Raw genomic sequence first — 24,603 nt, 5'->3', positions numbered from 1 at the left:
AGAATATAGAACCATTTACAGATTATGATCATGATTGGTCAAATAAGTTTCTTTGGGTACGATAACTACGGGTGTCATGAATTGAAACTTATTTCAATAGACTAATAGTGACTCATAACTTCTATATTACTTCATTATCACTCATACATATATCACGAGTTAGTTCCGTCAGTGAACTCGATAGCTACATGATATTGGATTCAAAAATTTTCAGTGATATTCGATCATCTCTTTGCAGATCTCAAAGAGCTCTCGAACGCGGGATGGAACGTCGAGTCGGAGAATAAGACAACAGACGATGGGCATACGCAAATCCGTGGCGTACATGCTAGCGTCAAGGGCCACTTCGACATGGCCGGCGGGCAAGGCCAGTTCGCAGCTGTTGATAGCCACCGGCAGGCTGAGACCGTGCACCACGATGACACCACTAGCCTGCACCGCCGCGAGGCCGCCTCCAACACGGCGGCCCATGAGGAAGTCGTCCGCCGGTGTGACGATGGAACACACACAAGCTCTACCGCCAGCTCCTCGTCCGCCACTTCCAAGTTTCAGCAAATCTCCTCTACCACACACGAAGTGCCATACTCGACCGATGACTACGACCAGTCTCGTCGAGAAACTAGTAACCGCAACGAATACAGACAAGTTACTAACACTAACGATTACGAACAAAATGTCAGTAAAAATGAACTTGACAATGGAGAACTAATATCCAGAAAAGTCGATTACCCTGATAGCAATACCAAAATTATTGTTGAGACTAGATGTCTTCCTGATGGTTCCAGGGTGACGAGTACTCAGCGCGAGTTCCGTGCGCCAACGCAGAGCGCCCGATCCGAACAACATTCCACAAGGAGCGAGACTAAGTCTTACTTTGGTTCCTCGCGTCATACCTCTGACAGAAGGGAGTCTTCTAAAGTTACTCAAAAATACGACAATTATGACATCGTAGACTCTCAGAGGAAGGCAGATGACTATGATTTCAAAAGAATTCAGGTAGATAATACAAAAAATGATTACTCACAATCTCAAAATGTTACTCAAACGACTGAATCTAAACGGTTTGACACAAGAGAAAGCTCGTCTAATGTGACACGAGAGACTATCGACAACCGAAATGTCGACATCGAAGCAATAAACAAGAATAATATCAATATCGAACAAAATGAAAACTCAAAACGCAACGATTTTTCGGAGTCTCAGCGTACTAATCAATATTACAATATTGACGTAAACGAGACTAGCCAGCGTCAGAAAATGACGAAAAATGACACTAAAATGGATGAACAAGTATATTCAATGGATAACAACATTCGTAACACTCACACTACTAGCTCTGATACTAAATCTGAAAATATCGATTGCTCAGAGATGACAGCTGAAGTCAATAAATACACTCAACGCGAGATCAATGATATAAATTATAACAAGCGACGTGATGAGAAAACAGGCATTCATGATCAAAAAGTTGACGATATTGTAAAAAAGCAAACTAGTGACCAATACCAAACAACATACCAGACAGATTATACACAAAAAAAAATAAGTAATGACTGGAGTCCCACTCATCAAGCGTGGGCTAGCACTCTTCGTGCCGATAGTCCATCCACAACACGCCCAATCAGAGCGCAGTCTCCCGGAAGCAGGACTTATCAATCAAATACAGCTTTCCAACGTAATAGCGTGAGTCCCGATAAAGCATGCAAGAAGCCATCGAGTCGCAGTGGAAGTCCAAATAAAATAGATCATAGTTCACCTTCGCGTATTTTAAATGATAGATTTTCGACCATCAGCTCGAATCAATCCGTGTCTGAGGCGACGGCTTATCGATATACTAGCCCAGAAAGGAAGTCACCACGGTCTCCAAACAGAAGTAATATCGATAAAAAAACAGATAATTATCGTCAGCGAGCAAGCCAGAGTCCCGATAACTATCCATATGAACATAAGCCGCGCACTAGTCCTGATAAAAAGTTAGGATCTCCAGGCGGAGACGTAAGAGCCAAATCTCCGTCGAGAACTTCTGAAGGTACTCCGCGACCCAGTCCTAGCCCTGAAAGAAAAGTTTTCTCTGGTTCCCCTCCTATGCCTTCGTCTTATCGATCAACCAATCCAGTTGAACAAGTTAATGATTGTGAGACAAGCCCCGATAAAAAATCAGGACCTCAGAAATATTCACAAATTCCCACCTCCGGCTATACCCCTAATCATCCCAACCTGTCTGCAACAAGACCTTCCGTCAGTCCTGACAGAAAACCTGGCTATATGAGGTCTACAGCTACCAGCAAAGCTCCTGGAAGTCCTGCTAATGCCAGTTCTGACCGTAAGTCACCCACTAAACATACACTACCTTCTCAAAGTCCAGAAAGAAAATATAAAGGCGAAACTACTCATACGGATGATCATTACACGTTTATAGATGAGGAAACCAAAATGTACACACGCTCTAAAGATACTACAGACTTCGGTCGCCCAGAGTCTCCCTCGCTGCGACCATCAATCAGAAAAGCATCTCGATCACCCTCTCCTCCGAAAGGACCGGTGACATTTACGGATGATCAAACTACAAAAACCGAAAATATCGTAACAAACATAGACACAAAATTCAATAGAACGGATTATACTAAAATAAATCGTTTTACGAAACCTGATGACTCTCCGGTTAGAGATTTGCCCAGAGAAGTGTCTCCTCCTAAATATGGAACTTACGATAAGAAACGCCGCAGTGGGGAAATAACTTCAATTGCTACAGAAAACAAATACGATTACTTAACGCGACGTCAGAAAACAACCAAAACTGAAACGAGCTCACCATCATCGCCACCAAAGAACTCACCAAGAAACAGTGTATCTCCTGTAAAGTCATATGACTCTCCAGGACAACCTTCACACTCTAAGTACGATACCTATGACAAGAAAGATCGAATTAAACAGTCCGAACATGTAACTGTTAATAATAACGATACAAAAGACGAATATGATCATTTAACTCGGCGCCAAGCATCCACCAAACAGACGCCTGAAGTACCAACGTCGTCAACCAAGAAAACACCTCGAGAAAGTGTTTCCCCTGTGAAGTCTCCTACTAAATATGCCAAGTACAAGTACTCTACTGATTTTATTGCTACAGAAATTGCAAGAGAAGAAACCAATAAGTCAACTAAGCCAAATCGTCCTCGCCAACTTGTTACTCCTTCTACTAGCCCCACTCGTAAGCACAAAGATGATGAAACGGCACCTTCTACAGGACAAAGTTCACCAACCACCTCAGTCAGCGGTTTTATATATTTTAGTTCTCCAAAAACCGACACGACATTAGTTACTGATTTAGATGATACAGAATGTCAAATGACAACTCAGAAGTCTGAAGAAATTAACATAACCACTCAAATTCAAAGACCAGACACACTCAAGATTGAAAGATCACCGTCGCCATCTAAAATGCCGTGTAGATCACCGTCTCCTGAAAAAAAAATGACGCCGACAAAAGAGGCTCTACCAAGAAAAAGCTCATTGAAAAAGCCATCATCGGGTTCTAATTTACAGTCACCAGTAGAAAAACCACCTTCTAGTTTCCGTGTCTCACCAACGGATGAGAGCTACTATGTCCCTGAACATAAAATTGTTAAGAAAGATCGTCCAAATGAAGCAGTTGACACGCCAGCGAAAACTAAACACCCATTCGAAAGAAGAGAGACTTATGAAGAGCGATGTCTTAAGATTCTTGGTGTAGTTGATGATATTACTAAAACTGATTCGAAGGAGATTGAATGTAATCACGAGTCTCCTGATCAATTACCACGTCCTAGTCTAGAGCCTAAAGATAACACCATATTGACAAGCCGTGTAACACAGAAAGAAGCGATGAAAGTGAATGTTGCAGACTTTATTAACCACGAAAAATCTAAGATTGCAACGAATTCTACTTCTACCCTTCGTGAAGATATTTATAGAGATCATAAATCAAAAACTCCGTCTCGTGACAGTTCTCCAACGAAACTTCAGGATATTATATCACATAACAACATTATATCATATGATAAAAAAACCGATAGTGAGAGTCAAGGCAAAAATAAAATATGTGAAAGCCCTGATAGAGATATTGGTTACGAAAAACATGATACTCTTCGACGATCACTTAGTCCCAAAAAGAAAATACCTGAAAGTCCAAAAAATTTGAAACCTACGGGAATGTTTCAAAACCTAGATCAAAACGTGTTTCAGGACAAGTTACCAAAAAAATCTTCTCCCTCCAGATCTTCTGTTAGCCCTGATAGAAAACCTAGTTATATGAAGGCAACGACTGCATCGTCAACGAAGTTTGAGTCCACGGACAAACAGGAAGGCGTTACTACTAAAATTACACGATCGAGTTTAGACAGAGAAACTGGGTATCAAAATACAAAAGATCATCCAAGCCCTAGACCGGAAAATCAACGATCTAGTTCACCATCTAAGAATAAGGACGAAACTTTCCCGAAAGTACATATCAGCCCAGAAAGGAAATATTCGGCCAGAGACAGTCCTGAAAAGACACCAGAGAATAAAACTCCTTCAAGGATAGCTATGAGTCCTGACAGAAAACTTGGAGATATAAAACACACTGCTTCAAGTATCACTAAGTACGAAGAAATGTATAGTATGGAGACAAAATCGGCAGATTCAACTCTGAAAGTAGACGAAAAAATACGAAATTCTGTCGCTTTGTCTACTAAAAAAACAGATCATCCAGGAAAGAAATCCGAAGCATCTAAAAATTCTCGTACGCCATCTCCAAATAAAAAGATTACTAAATCTGTTGAAGAGATTACACAGTTCATACAATCTGAAAGGGAGCAAGAAATTTTAGATAAGGTACAAAGATCACTAAGAAAACTCTCCCCAAATCGTGATCAACAATCCCCAACTCGAGATCAACAATCCCCAACTCGAAATCAACAATCCCCAAGTCGAAATCAACAATCCCCAACTCGAGAGAAGAGTCCAGGCAAAACAAAAATCAGTCTGGAAGATCTCGATGTTAATTGTACTACTGCGGAAAAATCCATTATAGAGCAAAAGAAACAAAACTTGACAAAAAATGATGAAATAACGACACATACAACAAAAGTACACATTGGCAAACCACAAGATCAAAAACCAATCAGCAAAATTGCTACACGAACGGTGTCGCCAGCTAAAAAACCTACTGCAAGTTCTTCAACTAAACCTGAAAAAAGTTTTACTTCAAGGAACCCTGAAAATCCGAATATGTCTAGAAGTATTTCACCTAAAAAGCCTGTCTCGCCAACGGGCGGCTCACAGTCACCGCAAGTTTCAAAGCCATCTAGTATTAAACCTCGGGATCCAACTCCAACCAGCTTTACAAGAAAACCAAGTTCGGGAAACATGTCACCTACAAAAACAGAAAAAATTACCACTGATTTGAAAAAGGTAACTAAACAGAACAGTTTCACTTCAATGACCAATTCCACAACCTCCAAGAATTCAGCTTCTCATAAAGTCGAATCAGAACCCAAATGTAGCCCTGCCTCAAAGGGTATTAATAAAGAAAATGTCAGCCCCAAAAAGGAAGACATTAAAGTCATTCGTGCAGCAAGTGACATTTCTCTCAAAACTAAAAAAGCTTCCCCGCAGAAAGTAAAATCAAAACCAGAGATACAAGTCAATGACGTATCTTCGTCGAAATATTCTAAATCTACAATTACATCTACCATAAATACAACCACTACGAGTAAGAAATCATCAGTTAAGCAACCCCAAGTTAAATTAGCTCCTAAACCAAAATCTGCGACAGCCTTAAATACATCTACGGATGAGGACGATATTATTATTGATGTTGAGCAAGCCAAATCATCTAGGGAAAATTCACCTGATAGAATTTGTCCAACGCCGATCGATTTCATAGAAGATGTTGGTACCCCGAGATTCCCCGACGAAGTAAGTGAACCAGACGATGAATTCCGCAAAAGAACACATCACACCATCCACGAGACAGAATCGATAGTGGATGATATTGTAGAGATTTGCGAAGATGATGAACTGTTTGTAAAATGCTCAGATGTTGACCGAATCGCGGATTCCGAAGACCGTCTCCTTAGTGTCACTGACAAAGTGTCAAAGTTCACAAATAAAATCGGAAGCATCCCAAAATCTAAAGAATCTACTGCGCAATTAGAGAGTCTAGTTCATTCCGACTTCGTTGACGAAAATTTGAAGTCAGATGAATGTTTGCTTTCTGTTACCGAAAAAGTACATAGGTTTGCAACAGGTCCAAGGGACACTAAGGATCACAGCCCGGCACGAAAGATTACCGATGAATACGATACGGAAACCATTTATCAGGATGATTACACAAAGCTAAGCGTAAATGACAAGGCACATTTATTTGTTGAAACAGCTGAGAATGTGAATGCTCCTAAACTAAAGCCAGCTCAAAAGGCTAAGCGACCCGATATCAGTAACGTTGATGAATCTCTTAAGAGTGACGACTGCCTTCTTAGCGTGTCAGCTAAAGTGAATAAATTTGTTAAATCTGCTGAACAATTTTTGAATGAAACGACGGAATCTAAAGAAAAAGACCAAAAAATTAAAGAAGAATATGAGAAAATTATGAAGCATATTACAAACGAAGAAGAAGATGCACATACCACAAAGATAATTCAAACAGAAAAGTCCAATGTCGAAGACAAGAAATTTTCTGAAGATAAAACTCCTTCGTTTGCTAGGGAAACTACTTCATCTCATACAAAAATAAAGGACTATCCTAACCCAAATCTAAAGACCTCTGAAAAAAATCCTCTTGTTAAGATAACCTTGCGCAGTAGCGAAGCTGTTAAAAAAGCTAAAGCTCTGTTTGAAAATATTGCATCGTCTCAGAAAACCACCGATATAAAAACGACTAAATTGACGGACATTGGTATAAATAAGTCTCCAAAAACTGATTCCACAACAGCCCTGCACCCTTCTATAGAAGCTTCACCAAACGTAACAGATATTGATAGTGAAGTGGACACCCCGCATACTCCAAGCTACTCCGAGCGTGTCCCACCTGGTTCACACAATCGGCCGCATCAACCAAACAGATTTGATGACAATGTGCGTGGCACCACCAATCGACAGTCAAGTCAGTCCCCTGAAATACCAAGAGGTAAATCTCCTGTGCATCGCACTTCAGAAAGTAAGACGGTTTTATCAAGGTATTCTATTGGACAAAATGAGTCAACGAAACATATACGACCTGATGTAGTCAAGCAGCATAATCACCCTGAAGCAGAAAAAAGTAAAGTTCCGAGCTATCAAAGACCAACCAAAACTAGTCAAGTCAAAGAAGTGAATGTCGTTGAAGAAACCGAAGTGAGTAGTCGCCGCGGTAGTGGAAAATTTGGCGTAGAGCTGCGCAGGACAAGTGTGGAGAAAGTGACGATGAGCGCCGAGAGACGACGAAGCAGCACAGAACACCCCTGTATCGAAGATATCTTCGACCTGGACCTCCTGGAACAAATGGTTAGTAAGCACAACATTTGGTGCATGTTTGTCATAATTGCACTGTCGATAATTTACTACTTATTTTATTAAACTTTCAGTTGGAAAAGGTCGTGGGCTACGAGCAGAGACGTCGTATTCGCGCGCAAATTCGGATTGCCAAAAAGAATATAGAGAACGAAAAATTTGACACTTACACGAAAACTAAATCATCTGTTATAACAAAAATAAGATCCCCGGATAGAAAAACACAGAATAAATCACCGGAAAGACAGAAACCGTCTCTACAGAGAACACTTTCGCCGGAACGGCTACATAAGTCAACTCCGGTAAGGATTGTTTCCAATGAACACACTCAGATTAAAGACGAAACCAGGCAACTATTGAATGGTCACACGAAGGAATCTAACACAATCTTTGTCAAACGGTGCCGGCCACAGAGTCCCGAAAAATCAAAATCGACACCCAAAACTAAATCTCCTACTCGCCAACCAAGTCCTGACAAAAAAGCTCGGAGTTCACCCAACAAAAGTACCGGTAAACCAAAACCGAATAGATTTAGCGAGTATGCCTCGGCTTACATGAAAAAAGTTGGACTTACTGAAACGGAAAAATTGAAGTTTGCGGATAAAAGTAAGAAATCGGATTTACTAGACTCTTCCAAAGCAAAAACCACAGAGACTGAGGATTATGTTTCTTCAGACCACGTTGAAGAGCACAAAGCACTGGAAACTAAAACGATGTCAATGTCGAAGAGTTACTCTGAAAGAACGTCATCAAAGGATAGGATCGAGATTGTGCAAATGAATGGTAAAAGATCTCAGTCACCTGAGAAGAAACGTCCTAGCCAATACAGTCCTTCAGAAAGGTTGTATCAAAGATCACCAAGTCCTGATTTCAAGCGAACGAAATCAGATAAGGCAGAAAGTGTTACAAGGACAGTGTACAATAAAGAACCGCATAAAAGTACAAAACTTGAAACCGTAATCAAGTCGGTTAGTGACGGATCTAAAACGGAGACTAATAAAAAACAGACTATAGTAAAAACTGTAAATGATATTGAAAAGAAAACACCTGGAAAGCAAATTCAAGACGAAAAACCGTCGTGGATGACGAACAGGAACTTGAAGAAGATAAGCTCGGAAACGCGTACGTTCGGCAGCAAGAAGGCGGAAGCGGAGAAGCTAAAATACCGCGCGGCGAGCCCGACAAAAGTGCTAGCGCGAACGGCACCTACACCCACCGACGTGATCACGTCCAGCTACGGGCCCGGTCCGCTAGATGCCGACGGACGACCGCTCTTTGGGATCAAGGCGCTCAGAAATGGAGCTTCAAATTATCAAGGTAACAACACTCATTAGGATTACCAAATAACTGTACTAGATTAATTTATTAACCAGACCATTTCCTCAACATAAAAAAATACATTCGAACATCCATGTTTCAATATAATTGAGAACAATGATGGCCATAGGCGCCATTATAGTCCTCTTAGACCCAATTACATCCAATAGGCACACAACAACGTGCTTATATACGTAACGAATAGATTATGAATAAGTTAATAATTAGACCTATTTGCCCAGTGAAGCATGGAGTACATACAATCCGCTAGTTATTACTCAACGCATTTGACAAAAAATGTCATGTACTTGAGTTTTCAACTAATTCCGATATGTCAGTGATTCATTGTAATTCAATGTTATATTTGTTCAGCTGCGTTATCTAGTTGTCATATTTCGTGAAATAACGTAGTTTCGTCGCAGTTATCGTATCACGTAGACGGTGCTGCTGAGATTAAATATTAAAACAAAAAATAAAATTATACATTCAAAATTTATCTCGTCAATTAAGTAACTTGCTTTTTTTGCTTGGCCCTTGTTTGAATGATGCAAATTTCAGTTGGTGTAGTACTTACTACTCAAACTAGAAAAACAAAAAAAAATATTTTTTTAAGCTAATTTAATTCCATTTATAAATTAATTTAAAGTTATACCTTCTTTCTGAAACATATAGGTTCTTAAAATCTACTAAAAGAAATGCAAACATCACAAAATGTCTAAATTGTAAACGTAAATTCCAGTGAAAGGCACAGTGGTCCGGTCCGAGTACCACTCTCGCAATGGTGGTGAACCCGAGGGGTCGATGTCGGTGACGGCGTACTCCACAAAGCCAGAGGACCTGGAGCGGCTGTTGCAGGCGCAGAGTGACCGACCATCGCGCATCCACGGACTTGCAGCTATCACCACCACTAAGAAGTTTGGAGGAGACAGTGGAACTACGCTCAGAGAAGTTCGTACGGTATGTTAATTCCTACTTTAAACAATCCACATCACACTAAAGGCGCTTTGCAAATGCCTGATATCTTTTGACAGCAATTATGTAAATGGATCTAGATTGCTCACAATATGAAACAGGCAAACATTTTTGAAAAGGTAATTTATTACTATCGAGCAGGGCTGGGCAAAATACATGCTACGTCTTAATTGAAATACAAATTACAAAATACTTCCTTATATGTATTTAAAATACGAAATACCAAATACTTTCTTGAGGTGTATTTGAAATACAAAATACAAAATACTTTCATGGGGTGTATTTAAAATACAAAATACAAATACAAATTACAAAATACTTTTTTAATATACCTGTCCTGTCGCGACATGCGGAAACCAACAATTTCCTTCCACAATACATATCTTGAAAAATAAGTTTTAAATTATTATTTTTACAGAAATACAATTAACAATGTTTACAGGTGTAAAGAAATAAAAAATATACGATATTTATGCTCAGGCAACACAGAGGCGGCCGCGGAAGCGTTCCGGGCGCGGGCATTTTTGTAATGTACGAGTTCATATGAGCCCTGCCACACTGCAACGCGCGGCCGGCGGCGGCGTTTCCGCGACTGCCTCTGTGTGGCCGGAGCATAAGTGTACAAAGCGTGGGTGTGTGTGGTGCTTGTGTGTTGAGTGAGCGCTCTTGGCGATCTCAATTGGATCTAATTCAGATAGCCAATAGCACGCACTTATTTTAATTTTACCGCACGCGTCGCGATTATCATGCGTAGCTATGGTAAGAGGGCTGTAGTGAAAATATAGTAGATTGTACAACAAAACAAGTGCATAAAACGCGTCGTTTCACCCGAGACGAGTATGATGTGGATCTCAGGTGGATACCTGAGCCGCAGACGAGGGTGGATACTTAAGTCGAGGGTAAAATGGGTTTTATGAACGAGTTATACACTCTGCTTTTCACTTCGATTGCGAGGAAATTAAACAGCAATATTACAAATAAACGATAATTTAATTAAAATTGAATGTAAAACTGCAACAATTAAACATATTTAATGTGATGGGTTTTTCCTTATTTTATGCAGCCTACACCCAGCATATAGATACGAGCTTTAAGAGCATGAGAAGTGAAATAGTTATTTTTAATACAGTTTTGTATGTAAATATAAGTTTTAATGACGAATGATTTACGTCACAAAGCACATAAATATTAATAAATATACAACCTCATTAGTCCTATGTTTAAGACTTGAAACAACAGCAAATTAAAAAAAAAATAAAAGTAAACGGTACTAGTGCGACAAATCCAGCTTTCGGCACGATTTGTAGTACGACCAATACCACGTTTTGAGCAACTGTATCAAAAAGGTAGTTTTTAATTAAAAAAAAAGAATTCCCTTTCAAGAAAACTAGTCTTTTGAAAGTGCTATCAGATAAATATCCTCTCGTCGGAGAATGTATAAACCCTGCTAAAGAGAATAATCTCTCTACTGGTCCGGAAGAACACAGACTCGTATTAAATTTTATGAAAACTTGTTTTATGTTTGGGTAATGTTCAAGAATAGTTAGCTCTTTACTTTTTTCATTTAGAAAGCTCACTAGCTCTAATTCCATTTTTGATGTTTGTGGCCGATCACTGTCACTATTTATAAAAATAATAAAATCATCATCTCCTTTACTTGTATTTCTGCTTCTTCTACTTCCCTCTTCATGCTTTTTAAAATTAGCCTCTAAAGAGTAAATGGCAAGATTTTGTATCCTTTGCTTTTCTTCGGACGTGGTAGATTCTGGCAGCCAACGCATTATAGGCAGGGTAATAGCAGGATGCCAATATGGCTTCATTAACTTCGGGAAATAGTTTAAAAAGTTATCAAATCAAACCTCTTTTCTAAGCTGTCTTTCAATTTAGATACAACTCCAGAAAAATGTCTTAAATTGTTGCCCTGTAACCTTTCTAATCTAGTTCTTACAGACATTAAGCTAGGCAGAAGTTTACCATAATAACAATTATTGCCCTGAATGTAATCTAAAGCTGTTGCAATCGGTTTAAGTACCTCTATAAATTCTTCAAGGTATTCCAGTTCTATAGCCGAGAAAGCGTTGGTCTTCCCCAACTTATCAAATAAATCATTTAATTTTGATTTTGTTTTCATAAGTTGGACAATTGAATCAAACAGCGAATTCCACCTTGTAGGACAAGGATATATCAATTGATTCCCAAGACATTCTTGTATTATTTCTGCAGACTTGGGCCTTCTGGACATATTCCAGAGCAAAGTACATTTTGCTATTGCTGAGTAATGAACCCTGCTAATGGGAGATTCTTTTATGTAATTATTCATGTCTGTAGTGGCCAAAAGACTTAATGTGTGGCTAGCACATATAATTCCCTGGGTAAATATAATTCCCTCGTTGTTATTTCCTCAATTGAGTTGTGAGGTAACAGAACCTCATCATTTAGAATGTCAGAGGCTATACTCGAAGAAGTTCTAACAACTTCCGCAGTATCTGAAAAAAAAAACATATCAAGTACATAGGTATGTACAATTGGTACAAATTAATAATATTAGTTCACATTACAGTAAACAATGAATTTTGGGTAGAATTCAGTGGTAAAATTTTTGCCAAATTGAAGAGTAATTCTCTCACTCTGACTTTTATAAATTAGCTGTTTTCTTTCTTACCTGCAAGGTCAGCATCACCATCAGAAAAATCAGGTATATAGTTAGTAACGCCAAATTCTCTAAAAGCCTTCACAAAATTTGACCCATTGTCAGTAGTTGTTGACACCACTTGTTCAAGTTTTAATTTAAACAAAGACTGTATTTCAAATAGCATCTCAGCAATTTTATCATACGTATGTGACCCTTTGAAGCGATCAAAAGATAATACACAACTCATGCTTTCAAGTGTATTTTTATCAATCTGAAACCAAAATAAATATAAAATTAAAAGTATTGTAAAAAGATATTATAGCATATTTTATGCAATAAAATATAAATAAATAAATCAATTAACATGTTTATTACATACCCGAAAGACTATTTCTGAACCTATAGTATACAAAAAAAAAAAATCATCTACATGTGTAATATTTATTTGTAGTTTTATTTTATTATAGTTTATATGTATTAGTATCACCATTTATTATTGATTATATTATGTAATTGTATGTATGATTTAAGTAACTTATCTGTGTGTTTATTGAGTATGTAGCAATCACTTTTATTTTGTTTTTTATTCCTTTTTCATACAGTATTGCCAACCCATCTACGTTGGTAGATGGGTTGGCTACCAACTAACCTTTGAACAACTGAGAGGATAGTTGTATCCTCTCAGTTGTTCAAAGGTTAGATGGAAGAAATCCCTTTATGGGATCATAGCAATCAATCAATCAATCAATCGATCAAGCTCATCTTTGTACACTATTTTTCTACCTAAGTTGTTGTAAAGTTATTTTTTTTATATTTATAGTTGTATAATAAAGTGTTTACATACGTGTATACTATATGACCTTAAATGAAGATTTAAAAATCTGCCCAAAGTAAATAGCTAAGTAAAACAATAAAATTTTACCCAGTGTGCAGTTACACCAAGGAAGCTTCTAGTTTTTGTTGACCATATGTCTGCAGTAGTTGATACATAGTCCAAATTACTCAAAATGTTTATTAGTTTTTCTGTTAGTTCTTTTTGGGACATTTCAATTTTTCATCCTAGTGTTCGTCTAGACATTACATGTAAATTTTCTGAAAGGTCAGAAAACATTTTCACAAAATTGGGGTCATCCACTGTGCTAAGTGGTTTCATACTCTGTATAATGTAATTAATGATGTTGTCATCTAGCTTTTTCTGAGTAGTCTTCTGTGACTGTGATTTAAAATCAAGTTGTTTTTGTTTCAATTTTGAATTTGTTTCTTCAATTTTTAACAATTTCTGTCTTTTACCAGTTATACCTTGCTTTACTTTATCTTCCTCATATTTGCTAAGAATATCAGGGTGCTTTCGCTAAAAAACACAATAAAGAATAAGTACATAATTAAAAAAAAAAGGAGTAAAGTTTCAGCAATATAGGTCATTTTTGGTTTATAATTGGTCTATTGTTGATTTTTTTAGATGCACATGTGTCCAGAAACTCAACATACTACAACATACTATAAGATTATAATAAGCATAGTACAGGATAATTTACTTAGTATAGTATAATGTATTATATTTATAGCTCACAACGTTATTTTCAAGAATAATTAGTAATGGATTTCCTGGCCTACCTTTAAATGCAATCTAAAATTGCTTGTTGCTTTCAAACTACCTTTGATGATAGTTTTACATTGTATACATGTCGCTTGGACGTTGTCTTGATCGTCGTTATTATTAGCGTTACCGGTACTGCTACCAGAAACTGTGAAATACTTTTCGGTGAAAATTAGTGGATACACCACAGACGTAGATGGTAGACGTAGATGGTCTCCATCGTTCTCTATGTATGAAAAAATATGTTAAACCAATCGTACTACAGAGCAAGTAGTACGTACAATTATTATTAATATTCCCATACAAGACGAATACTTCATATACAATACAAGTATCTATATAAAGTGTTCGTCTTGTATGGGAATAATGCCGTTCATAACACGTACGTTCACAACACAAATTAGAAAGATGGTTCACTTCTTCTTCTTCTTCTTCTTCTTCTTTTAAAAGCTATGGTAAAGATATGCTAAACGATGACTTCACCAATGTCAAGTAAAAATGACTATATGCGGTAGTTTTGTAAAAATATGACTTCTACTTTGTGATACCAAAAATCACAAATTCTATTCTATTTCCTTAATGGCGGCCACTAGGCTTGGGCCAGTGTAGTTTCGAATCACAAATTCACAAAGCCGTTATAATCTAAAACTGTTATAACCCTTCTTCTTCTTTTAAATGTTATGGCCCCATCGAAATAATCAATGATTTTTGCCAATGTCAAGTAAAAATAACTATGTACGGTAATAAAAATTATACAAAAAAAATGGCGATTTCGCCAATGTCCTGTGAATTTCGTTATAACCCTTAGTGGATAGAAAATTGTGGGACAATTATAACCTGACTTTGACGTCTTTGACATTACGATGCAGAGTTTTTCATAACCATAGAGGTTAATTTTGGGAACGTTCCGTTTTATACACACACACGTCACGTCACCATTGAGTTCAATATCATATAAATGTATGCACGTCACATAATAGGCTGTACATTGAAAAATAAAAGTATTTCGTTGAAATGTATTTTACAACGAAAGTATTTGAAATACAAATTACAAAATACATTACGGTCAGGTATTTGAAATACCAATTACAAAATACATTTTTAGTGAGTAATTGAAATACAAATACAAAATACGTATTTGTATTTTAAATACGTATTTCAAATACAAGTAATTCAAATACTGCCCAGCCCTGCTATCGAGCAGCAAAACCACACAAGCGCCATATTGCTTACTTACACTATTCATTACAATAATTTGAAAACTTTTAAAATTAAGCCGCAAACACCCCTCTACCGTAACCCCTAGCTTGACAAAGTCTCTCATATACATATATCTTCAACATTTCTAAGCTAGGCCGTAAACATCCGTGCACAGTAAGAATTAAGATATTCAAAAACAGTTCTGCAGATACTACTGCATTACATACTAACAACAATAGCAATGTAAAGTGACCGCTAGACAAATTTAAAAGTTCACTTTCACAGTCCTTGACGCACCGACTTTAACAACGGTTTTGGTAACAATACCTGTGACTCAGTTTGTGCCGCCGTAGTGCGGACGAGCACACCGCCGCAGCGACCTTGTTTCACCAATTCATTTGTCATTCAGAAGGAGGAGAGAGCGGCGCTTGACCACTTCACGCACAGTGACAGAAAAGTCACCGACAGAATTGACGTGGAAACCTTCGATAAAGAGCGGACGCCGGAGAGGACTATCGAAATGCGGGACGACGTGAAGGGTGCGGGGAAGGGCCGCGAGGACCGGCGGGGCGACAGGAAAACTGTGCGGCAGAGCTCCGTCAAGTCGCTGACGGAGAAATACATCAAGAGTGCTAGTGAGTCATTTCTACTTTCACTTTTATTGTAAACATTCATCATCATTGTAATTTACAATATACATAACGTGTATGTGGTTTCATGGTATCATTAAGTACCATCAGTAACGCTTTTTTGAACTGCGAATTTGAACGCTGTGTACTAAATGATACTATTTTCAACAAAGAATAGTAAGATCCTCATTTGGTTTAGGTGTGGCCCAACGGTCATATTTTCGTCCAATTTTTCTTACTACCTATTCAAAAGTTGCCATGTAGTGGTGACAAAGTCGTCGTCTTTGTATTGAAGTTATATGTCAAAAGTTTCAATGACAATTTAGTCTGCCCGACACGACGACAGCGCACGCGACCGTAACGAAGTGATAGCCAAATAATAACTACTCGTAAATATTTGGATGTGATCACGTGAGCACATGTTGTGCTCACATTACTACTGCATACAAGTATTAACAGCCTTCGTTGCGTCTGCGCCAGGGTGCCCTTATTATATAGTAAACGCGATAGATATTACCAAAATAATATTACAAAGCAATGTCGATCTTCTTAGCATACGAATGCCGTTGATGTCTTTTGTACGGCAACATGTGATGTCACTGGCATACTAATGTGATAATTTTGATGTCGATTACATTGTAAGGTCCGTTACACTGCAACCGCCCAGAGATTGTTTTATTTAACTCGATCCTTGAACACCAAAAAAAGAACAACGTTTTGTAAAGTAAGAAAAAGTTACAACCAAAGAGTGAAGCCTTAAAGATCACCTACCTTTGGAAGATGAGAGAGTACTTTAAATATTGTAGATTGGACATTTTGCTTCATGGAGACATTATTCTATTTAAAAAAATTAGTAATACAAAGACTTTTTAAAAATTTCTTACCTCACCTGGAAATCAAACCGACCTAATGTAAAAAAAAATAACAGCCCATATTTTTATGATGTCGATCAAAAAGTTTAATAATAAAGATTAATTATTTCCAAATAACACAATATCTTAAATTAAAGAAACACCGTTCAACCATAATTTATTAATTAAAAAGAAACAAACTTGACTCGCCAATATATTTACGATATTTACAATCAATTCTCATATGTTCATATGAGATATATTCATAATCTGAAATGCTCAAAATGTGATCCATTTTTTTGTATGCAAATTTTCAGTGTTTTGTTCGCTGTTTGTAAATTTTCTTACCTTACTATGATGAATATTCGAAACAGTACACAACAATTCTGTTTTTAACTCGTCCTTATTATCAAATTGCTTCTTGTTTGTTAAATCTTCACGTATTCGCAGAAAAGGGAATCTAATAGTGTTTCATTTTCCTAAACTTAATCGTAAAATGGTCTTCCTTTAATTTAATATACTTTGTTACTGTGTTAAAGGACTTAATACGTACTTATTTATTTCCAAAATTAATCTATTATTACATTATAATTGATCGTTTCGATCAGCGTCATGAAAATACAGGTGCTTTTTCACATTTCGTCAGTTTGGTTTCCAGATTAGACAAACAACTTTTAGAAATCTTTGAATGCAGAAAAAAAAGAAAAAAATAATTTTTTAAAGTAATTATTTAGTAATATTAAGTAAGATATTATTTTTAAAGCCTCCCTGAAGACAAAATATCTACAATGTTTATAATAATACTTTAATAATAATATATTAATAACATAATAATATATTAATAACATAATAATACTAATAATACTTTCCCTCCGCGTCGTCTGTCTGTATATTTTTTTTATTAAATCGTCACCTCATTTATGTAAATCAATAAAGTGAAAGATTGCATTACAAAAGCAACACACAACAGTAAATATATCAGTAAAACAAGTAGTAATAACAAAAACGCTATCCTTTCACCATAATCGAGTAAAACGATGACACCTGTCGGTCGTTAGCGAACGAGTGACTCAAAATCAGCAGCTTTGCTTGATCGAACAGCGTTGTGGTTATGTAAAGACTTTCTTCAAGCAGCTTGATGTCTGTCTGGTCAATTGTTTGCTGTTTGCTAGTATCAATGAATGATAGATAGTGTTGTCGCGAAGTCTGCGCAGCGAGGCAGTGCCGACATGTTTGGCTGTCAGTCTTCAGCGGTAGAGATGTATAAGACACGAGGTTATTATAATTATGATTCTTCGGTTCAGTGTTGGTGTGACGTGTTGTATGTGAGGTTCGATTCGGAGTGCAGTGGTAAATTATAAATAACTTGATTATTATTTATGTTACTTGATGTCCCTTAGCCCTACATATATAGCCCTTATTTATTTATATTGATTAGCCCTCGCAGTGGTACTACTTTAACATTTATGCCTGTGCATATATTGGTTGGGTTATCATATGCATCTTACTCATTATTTAGATATAAATAGAGTGTCGCGCTTTTCTCACATTGTGGTAGGCAGACGGTACCTATCTGCAGCTGTCGCTTTCCACTTCTTCCTCTAGGAAAAAGGGAAATAACCAGTTATTCGCATACGCAGGCGACACGTCCCGGAACGAGCGTAGTGCGTACCCGAAGGCAGGCCTGATCCTGCGCACTGCCACCATGAAGGACAGCCTTTCCAGCGACTCCTCCGCGCACGCCGGTACATACCGTTACATTCGTTTTGTATTTTAAATCCACTGATACATTTGTTTTATGCGTATTTTTCTGTGATAATCATCAAAAAAAATCTTGATGGTAACATGAGTACTTGTAGTAATAGTAACTGTCTCTGTGGCCGAACCTTATCGAACCAAAAAAGTTACCTGGCTGGTTTGACACGCAGAGGTCCCGGGTTCAATTCCCGGGCCGGGAGAAATATTTGTATGACCTACATTTATTTCTCTCATGAGTTTGGGTGTAGTGCGGGGCTGAGTGTGTGCATTTTATTAGTATTAGTAATTTTCATAATAATACAGCAAATATAGAATAAGAATTCGTCCAGGGAATTACAGCCATCTTACCTCTGCTACCAAGCTGTAACGTGAGCATTACTGCATTCCGGTCTGGGAGAGCCATTACTCTCCCAAACCGGAATGCAGGCGAAATTACAGGACCTGGGACTTATCAACTTGTGTCTCAGGGTGACAGGCACAGTGGCAGTGCTCCTCAGATCTTTGTATGAGTGGCACTGCAACGGTTATGGACAGGCGTGCGACTTACTCGCAGTCACACGACTTGTTCGTCCCGTCACTTGTTACAATAAAAAAATAATTAATTAAAACATTTTATTGACGTTAACAGGTCTCGGTCGAACGGACAGTGAGCACAGTCTGGGCTCAACGGAGGAAACCACATCGGTGACACGCACCACGCAACTGGGAGATCCTCAAACCACAACAACTACCACCTCTCGGCACCAGTCGCACCAGCAACAAAGCGATCACCAAACTACAACCACCACCAGCAGCTCTCGGCACCATGTGCAGCAGCAATACACACCTGCGCAACGCGCTGAGCGATCTTTCCTCGACAGCTCCACGAAGGTCACTGGGGTCCAAGACATCCTTACTAGGATGAAGAATGCTGACATCGGTAAGTAAATAAATTAACATAAATTCGCATACGTTTGTACCTCTATTACACAAAACACAAATCCAATTTTAATTATCATTTTATATTTATAGTTTTTATAGCGCTTTGGTATATATTACTTTAGCGCTATTTTGTTTTTTTATGAAATAAATAAATAAATTATAATGGAAATGAAACTATTTTGTCGTTTCTAAATCACGGTATCGGGATGGTTACGATAGAATGACCATGAGGACCACGGGAATTCCCGAAACGTGGGTTTGTTTAAAGAAACACATATACATATGCGATTACGAAATATTCACTAAGAAAGAAGATATACATAATATTAACCTAAGAACTAAGGCCAAACTCATGGCACCACGATTTCGTTTAACTAAGTTCAGGGGCATATATTAAGATTATCATTTCCTAAGTTTAAAACTTCATTAAAAGTATTTTAATTAAAAAGTAATATTACAAAATTGAAGACTACGTGTTAGATCTACATCTTTAGATGTATGGAAAGACGACCGAAGTCTATATTCCACACAAATATGATTCAAAGTATTATTCCTTAGCATTTAAGTTTATTTGAAAAGAGCAATCCCTAAAGTTTCTTGCTCGTTCTTCTCGGGGAAGTCAGCGTAGTGAACGAGCAGCAGTAGCTTAAAACATGACGTTTTCAAGTGTAAACTTATACCTTTGGAATAAGTGATTATTTGGCTTTGACCTTGACTTGATTTAGATTAGTGTAGCGTTCAGGAAATCCTAAGAACTGGAAAAAAGTCTATAACTGCAGTGAAAGTCAGAAGATTCAGGTGAAGGCTTTCTTTATTACACCTGTCTGGCCATTCCTCGACATCATGCCCATAATATTCAACACAATTTACGTGCATCAAACTGACTAGAACAAAAAATGTTCGCTATATAAGAATGAGCCCCTTCGTAAAAGGCACCAACTAACTAACTAACGTAACTTGTGCATCCTTACCTTTATACACAGTGATAAACGAAGGCGACAGTTGCGAGGACGCGGAAGCGCGCGCGCTGCTCAACAAGTTTCTCGGCGCCACCGTGCTGATGGCCGGCATGCAGGGCTACGTCACCGAGAAGCCTTCCGGAAAACTCCTAATCAAACAGGTACCTTTCTTCTTATACTCGGCGAAGTTAGGCCTACGTGGGCATTACAGCCCAAGCTCATTTATTACGAGAGGAGTCCTGCGCCCAGCGGTAGTATTATGTATAGGCTAACTATTTATGTTTATTTACATAATGAAAGTTCAAACATTACATTTTTAAGTTTATTGAATGTCACGATATTTTACTACCGTGATATTCAATTATTTTTTATTTCATATTATTTGAATAAAAAGTGACAATTAGGGTTACAGGATACTATCTTTCACTCCCATCCCCGTCCAACAAACTCTCATGATTTTATTTGAACTGAACCCAAATAAAAATACTTAATTTTGGGCATTAAGGGCAGGTCATATCGATTTGGTAAAAGCAATGATGTTAGTGCTTCCTCATAGTCATTCAACAGTGATTCAGTTTTCTTGCGGATGATGGCATAGAAAAAAGTCAACCCGCGTCTTTGCAAACTTGGTAGAGGCTCTGCAAAAGCGAAGCAGTCCCATTTATTTACATTAAACGTTAACAAATGTACATAGCCTAGAAAAATATAAATGTAAAAAAATGTATCCTGGCACAGGAATTCGAACCGTCTCTCAACTGTTTTCCCAGTAGTCATATATGTACTAAACCCACTGTTTTACATATTCCGTACTTTTTTTACCTCCCTTATAGATAGAATATTTTGTACTAGGATACCTATATGTAAATTAATGCTGTTGTAATGAAAGCTTTGCGTAGCACCTACACAGTGTAGTAACAGGGCGTTGTCCTGTGAAAGATGTAGTGTGTGAGGACTTGATAAGTATGTCAGTTTGAAAAAGATTTATTTTTAATTACGGTTTATTTTTCTACGTAATCTCTTTTTAAATCTATTCTCCTTGGCCAGTTATATTCCAACTTCTTTAACCCATAACAAAATATTTTTTATCAAACTGAAAAATAAGTCTCTGTTTCGGTGTGTTATCACTCCCTTATTTGATGCAAATCGGTAAAAAATCAAATAAAAAAGTCAAATAAGAGAAAAAGAAAAAGTTGTCCCACTCTGAATACGTGAATACGGGGGTTGCGGCCATTGACCTACCAAAATTGCCGCAATAGTTCGTATTACATTTCGACAAGTTTTGATTATCTGACTGCAGATGCATCAGTTACATAATAAATATTTCTACATTAAGAAATAAAAAGAAATTCCAAAAAAGTTTTTATTTAACCTTAAAGTCACGTATTAGGGGTTAAAGTATGAAATTGCCGTTTTATTGCAATAGGTTCTTTGAATTTTCATAGAATCTTCATGGTTTGAGGTTTTCGAATGAAACTTTTTTCAAATGGTTTCTGTGATTTTTTTTTTTTAAATTTGAAACATTTGAATATCGACTTTCAATTGTTTTTGTTATTCAATTTAGACAAGAAAGATGGATACTGCGAAAATTCGAGTGATTTTTGAATACGAGTTCCGACGCGGAACTAACGCGGCAGAAACAGCCCGCAATATCAATGCTGCGTTTGGAGAGGGGTCTACTAATGAACGCACCGTGCGATTTTGGTTTAAACGCTTTCGTGATGGAAATTTCGACTTAAAGAACGAGCCACGAGGAAGACCGCCCACACAGGTGAATAACGATGAATTAAGAGAGATAGTGGAAGCCGATCCTAATCAAACTACCCAGGAATTAGCGGTATGGTTTAACGTTACCTTACCCACAATATTGACTCACTTGCGTCAAATCAATAAAATAAAAAAATACGAAAAATGGGTGCCTCATGATTTGACTGATCTGCAGAAAGAAACGCGTGTTGAAACTTGTGTTGCCTTGTTGAACCGGTACAGAAATGAAGGAATATTGGATCGAATTGTAACATGTGATGAAAAGTAGATTCTTTATGATAACCGGAAAAGAAAAAAGGCAATGGCTGACCCCAGGTCAAATGCCACAACAGTGTCCTAAAGCAAAACTTACCAATAAAAAGGTAATGGTAACTGTTTGGTGGTCTCAGCATGGTGTTATTCACAATAGTTTTCTCCGATCTGGTCAAGCAATAACGGCAGATGTCTATTGTGCCGAACTCCGAACCATGTTGACAAAACTAGCAGTAAAACAGCCCCGACTCATGAATCGATCTTCACCATTATTGCTCCACGACAACGCGAGTCCTCACACAGCACGAGAAACCATTTTGACCCTTCAGGAACTGCAGTTGGAAACCATTCGTCATCCTCCGTATTCACCAGACCTTGCTCCAACGGACTACCATTTTTTTCGTGATTTGGACAATTATCTACGTGACAAGAAGTTTTCTTCCCAGGAGGCAGTACAAAATGCTTTCACACAGTTTGTGCAGTCTAGATCGTCGGAGTTCTATCGCAAAGGCATTAATAACCTTCCCATTAGATGGCAGCAATGTATAGATAATAATGGCAACTATTTTGATTAAATAAATTTGTTAAAAATTTAAAAAATAAACAATTTAGATTTTCAGTACAAATCGGCAATTTCATACTTTAACCCCTATTATTTATCAAACCGCCCATACCATACCATATCTCGATCAGGTTGGAGGAACTGATGGGAGAAGGAGGCGAAAAACATTGGTCAAGAGCGTAGCAAGTGGAGGTCTGCCTACCCTAATGTGAGACAGGAGTCATGGTACCTGTGTTTGTCGAACAATGTGTTACACTTACATCTTATTGAAAAAACTATTAATAGCATTTGTGTGTAATAGGTATATTTCTCATGAATAACAAAGAAAAACCCCATTTAATTTCTTTGTGTAAACGTGGAGAATCGAGCAATTTGCATTCGCATTGCAAAAAGGAAAAACAAGTTCATTGTCCACACAGTGGAAGACGTAAATTCGCGATGTCGTCACGATTATTTAGAGTCTATATTGTGCTGATGCCGTCCACATTCGAGCACTCCATTTCGTAGAAAGTACTCTGTAGTTATTTTGAGCCGTAACATTTTGTATCTACTTATGAAACTTATATTTAAAAAAAATCTCCTCGCATTTTGTATACAATGACTTTACACGCGCACTACTTTTATATTAAAGGTAGTGAAAATTGTTTTAAAATCATGTATTTAATTGAAATGACATTATTTGAAATCGATAAAATCGAATATCAATATGATTAATTATATTTAAAGAAAACGATAATAGCTTTAAAATGTAAGCCTTAACATTACATCAACTTCTTTTGATCTGCAAATACTATAACATGAAAAGATAAATAGCAGATTTCCCCCGCCCTCCGCGTCCCCAGCTCCTCCTTCACCCTGCAGGGTAAACAAACTCCACATGCTCCGTTGCCGCAGATTAATGCGCACATCACTTCGCATGTGCGCGGATTAGCCGCATTAACATTTCCGCCTCATTCGTCTTCCTTTAATAAATTTAGTACACGACCTTCTGACTTAATAACACAAAAACTATAATCCCAAATTACACGCGCAACGTGTCTCTGCCGGATATTGTCATTGAAACCGAAAGGTCATTCAACACCTTCTGTGATAGGCGTTCGACAGTGTTAGGCTTCCCAAATGCACAGCTTTTTCCTTTGTTCAAGAGAATTCCATGGCAGACATTAATATAATCAGAACCGCTAATGATCTGAACACTGCCAAAACAAACATCAGACCTACCTAACCGCGGCCGCGTGTGCGCAACGCGGAACACTCGTGTGAAGTACCCAAACAGTGGTACCCGTCAATGAGCGAACCCCGGCACTTCGCAATTGCCGGCAACACATAAATCGCAGTCCGTTTCGCGAACAACTATTATTATGCGAATTTTCCTAGAAACAAATTCGCAAATTTTCTGGAGAGAAAGCCAAATAATTTTCTTGGCAGTCGCCGAAACTATTGCATAACGATTAACGGTAATTGTTCGAAAAAATATTAACAGAAATTTCATATTTTCTCCACAATAGAAGGAATACAGGCGTGTTTACAAAACCTCTCAACAAAATGCGCAAATAATTACCCTAGTAGACAAAGCGCTTGGCGATGGCGGTGCGCGCGCGCATTGCCGTTTTAAGCAGCAACGGAAAGCGACGAAAAGCGCCGGCAAAAATAACACCGCGCCGACATTTCACTCCC

The 24,603-nt window shown here is 37.8% G+C and overlaps 1 protein-coding gene and 1 long non-coding RNA gene across 3 annotated transcripts in view; one reads left to right on the top strand and one right to left on the bottom strand.

Annotated features, from left to right (window-relative positions):
- The window catches only part of LOC113225813 (serine-rich adhesin for platelets-like), a gene marked incomplete at its 3' end in the record, with an annotated part of 65,169 nt that overhangs the window by 23,412 nt on the left and 17,154 nt on the right, over positions 1 to 24,603 (top strand). Inside the window, exons 5-11 of the mRNA XM_026458253.1 lie at positions 239 to 7,506; positions 7,587 to 8,829; positions 9,569 to 9,786; positions 15,640 to 15,865; positions 18,351 to 18,455; positions 19,097 to 19,387; positions 20,373 to 20,509. Coding sequence (XP_026314038.1) covers positions 239 to 7,506; positions 7,587 to 8,829; positions 9,569 to 9,786; positions 15,640 to 15,865; positions 18,351 to 18,455; positions 19,097 to 19,387; positions 20,373 to 20,509 — 9,488 coding nt within the window. The remainder of the gene's footprint in view (positions 1 to 238; positions 7,507 to 7,586; positions 8,830 to 9,568; positions 9,787 to 15,639; positions 15,866 to 18,350; positions 18,456 to 19,096; positions 19,388 to 20,372; positions 20,510 to 24,603) is intronic.
- Positions 11,081 to 14,628, bottom strand: LOC113225832. Of its 2 annotated transcripts, none has more exons than XR_003310049.1 (5): positions 14,417 to 14,628; positions 14,048 to 14,256; positions 13,356 to 13,784; positions 12,464 to 12,704; positions 11,081 to 12,287 (listed from the first exon to the last, which is right to left on the bottom strand). It is a non-coding gene; the product is annotated as an uncharacterized LOC113225832 (long non-coding RNA). The 2 variants fall into 2 exon arrangements; XR_003310050.1 differs by having other exon boundaries at positions 14,048 to 14,178.

Source organism: Hyposmocoma kahamanoa, unplaced genomic scaffold (genome assembly GCF_003589595.1).
Source record: "Hyposmocoma kahamanoa isolate Upper Pololo Valley unplaced genomic scaffold, ASM358959v1 175, whole genome shotgun sequence".
NCBI classification, from domain to species: Eukaryota; Metazoa; Arthropoda; class Insecta; order Lepidoptera; family Cosmopterigidae; genus Hyposmocoma; species Hyposmocoma kahamanoa.
This window is presented reverse-complemented; position numbering and strand designations above follow the sequence as displayed.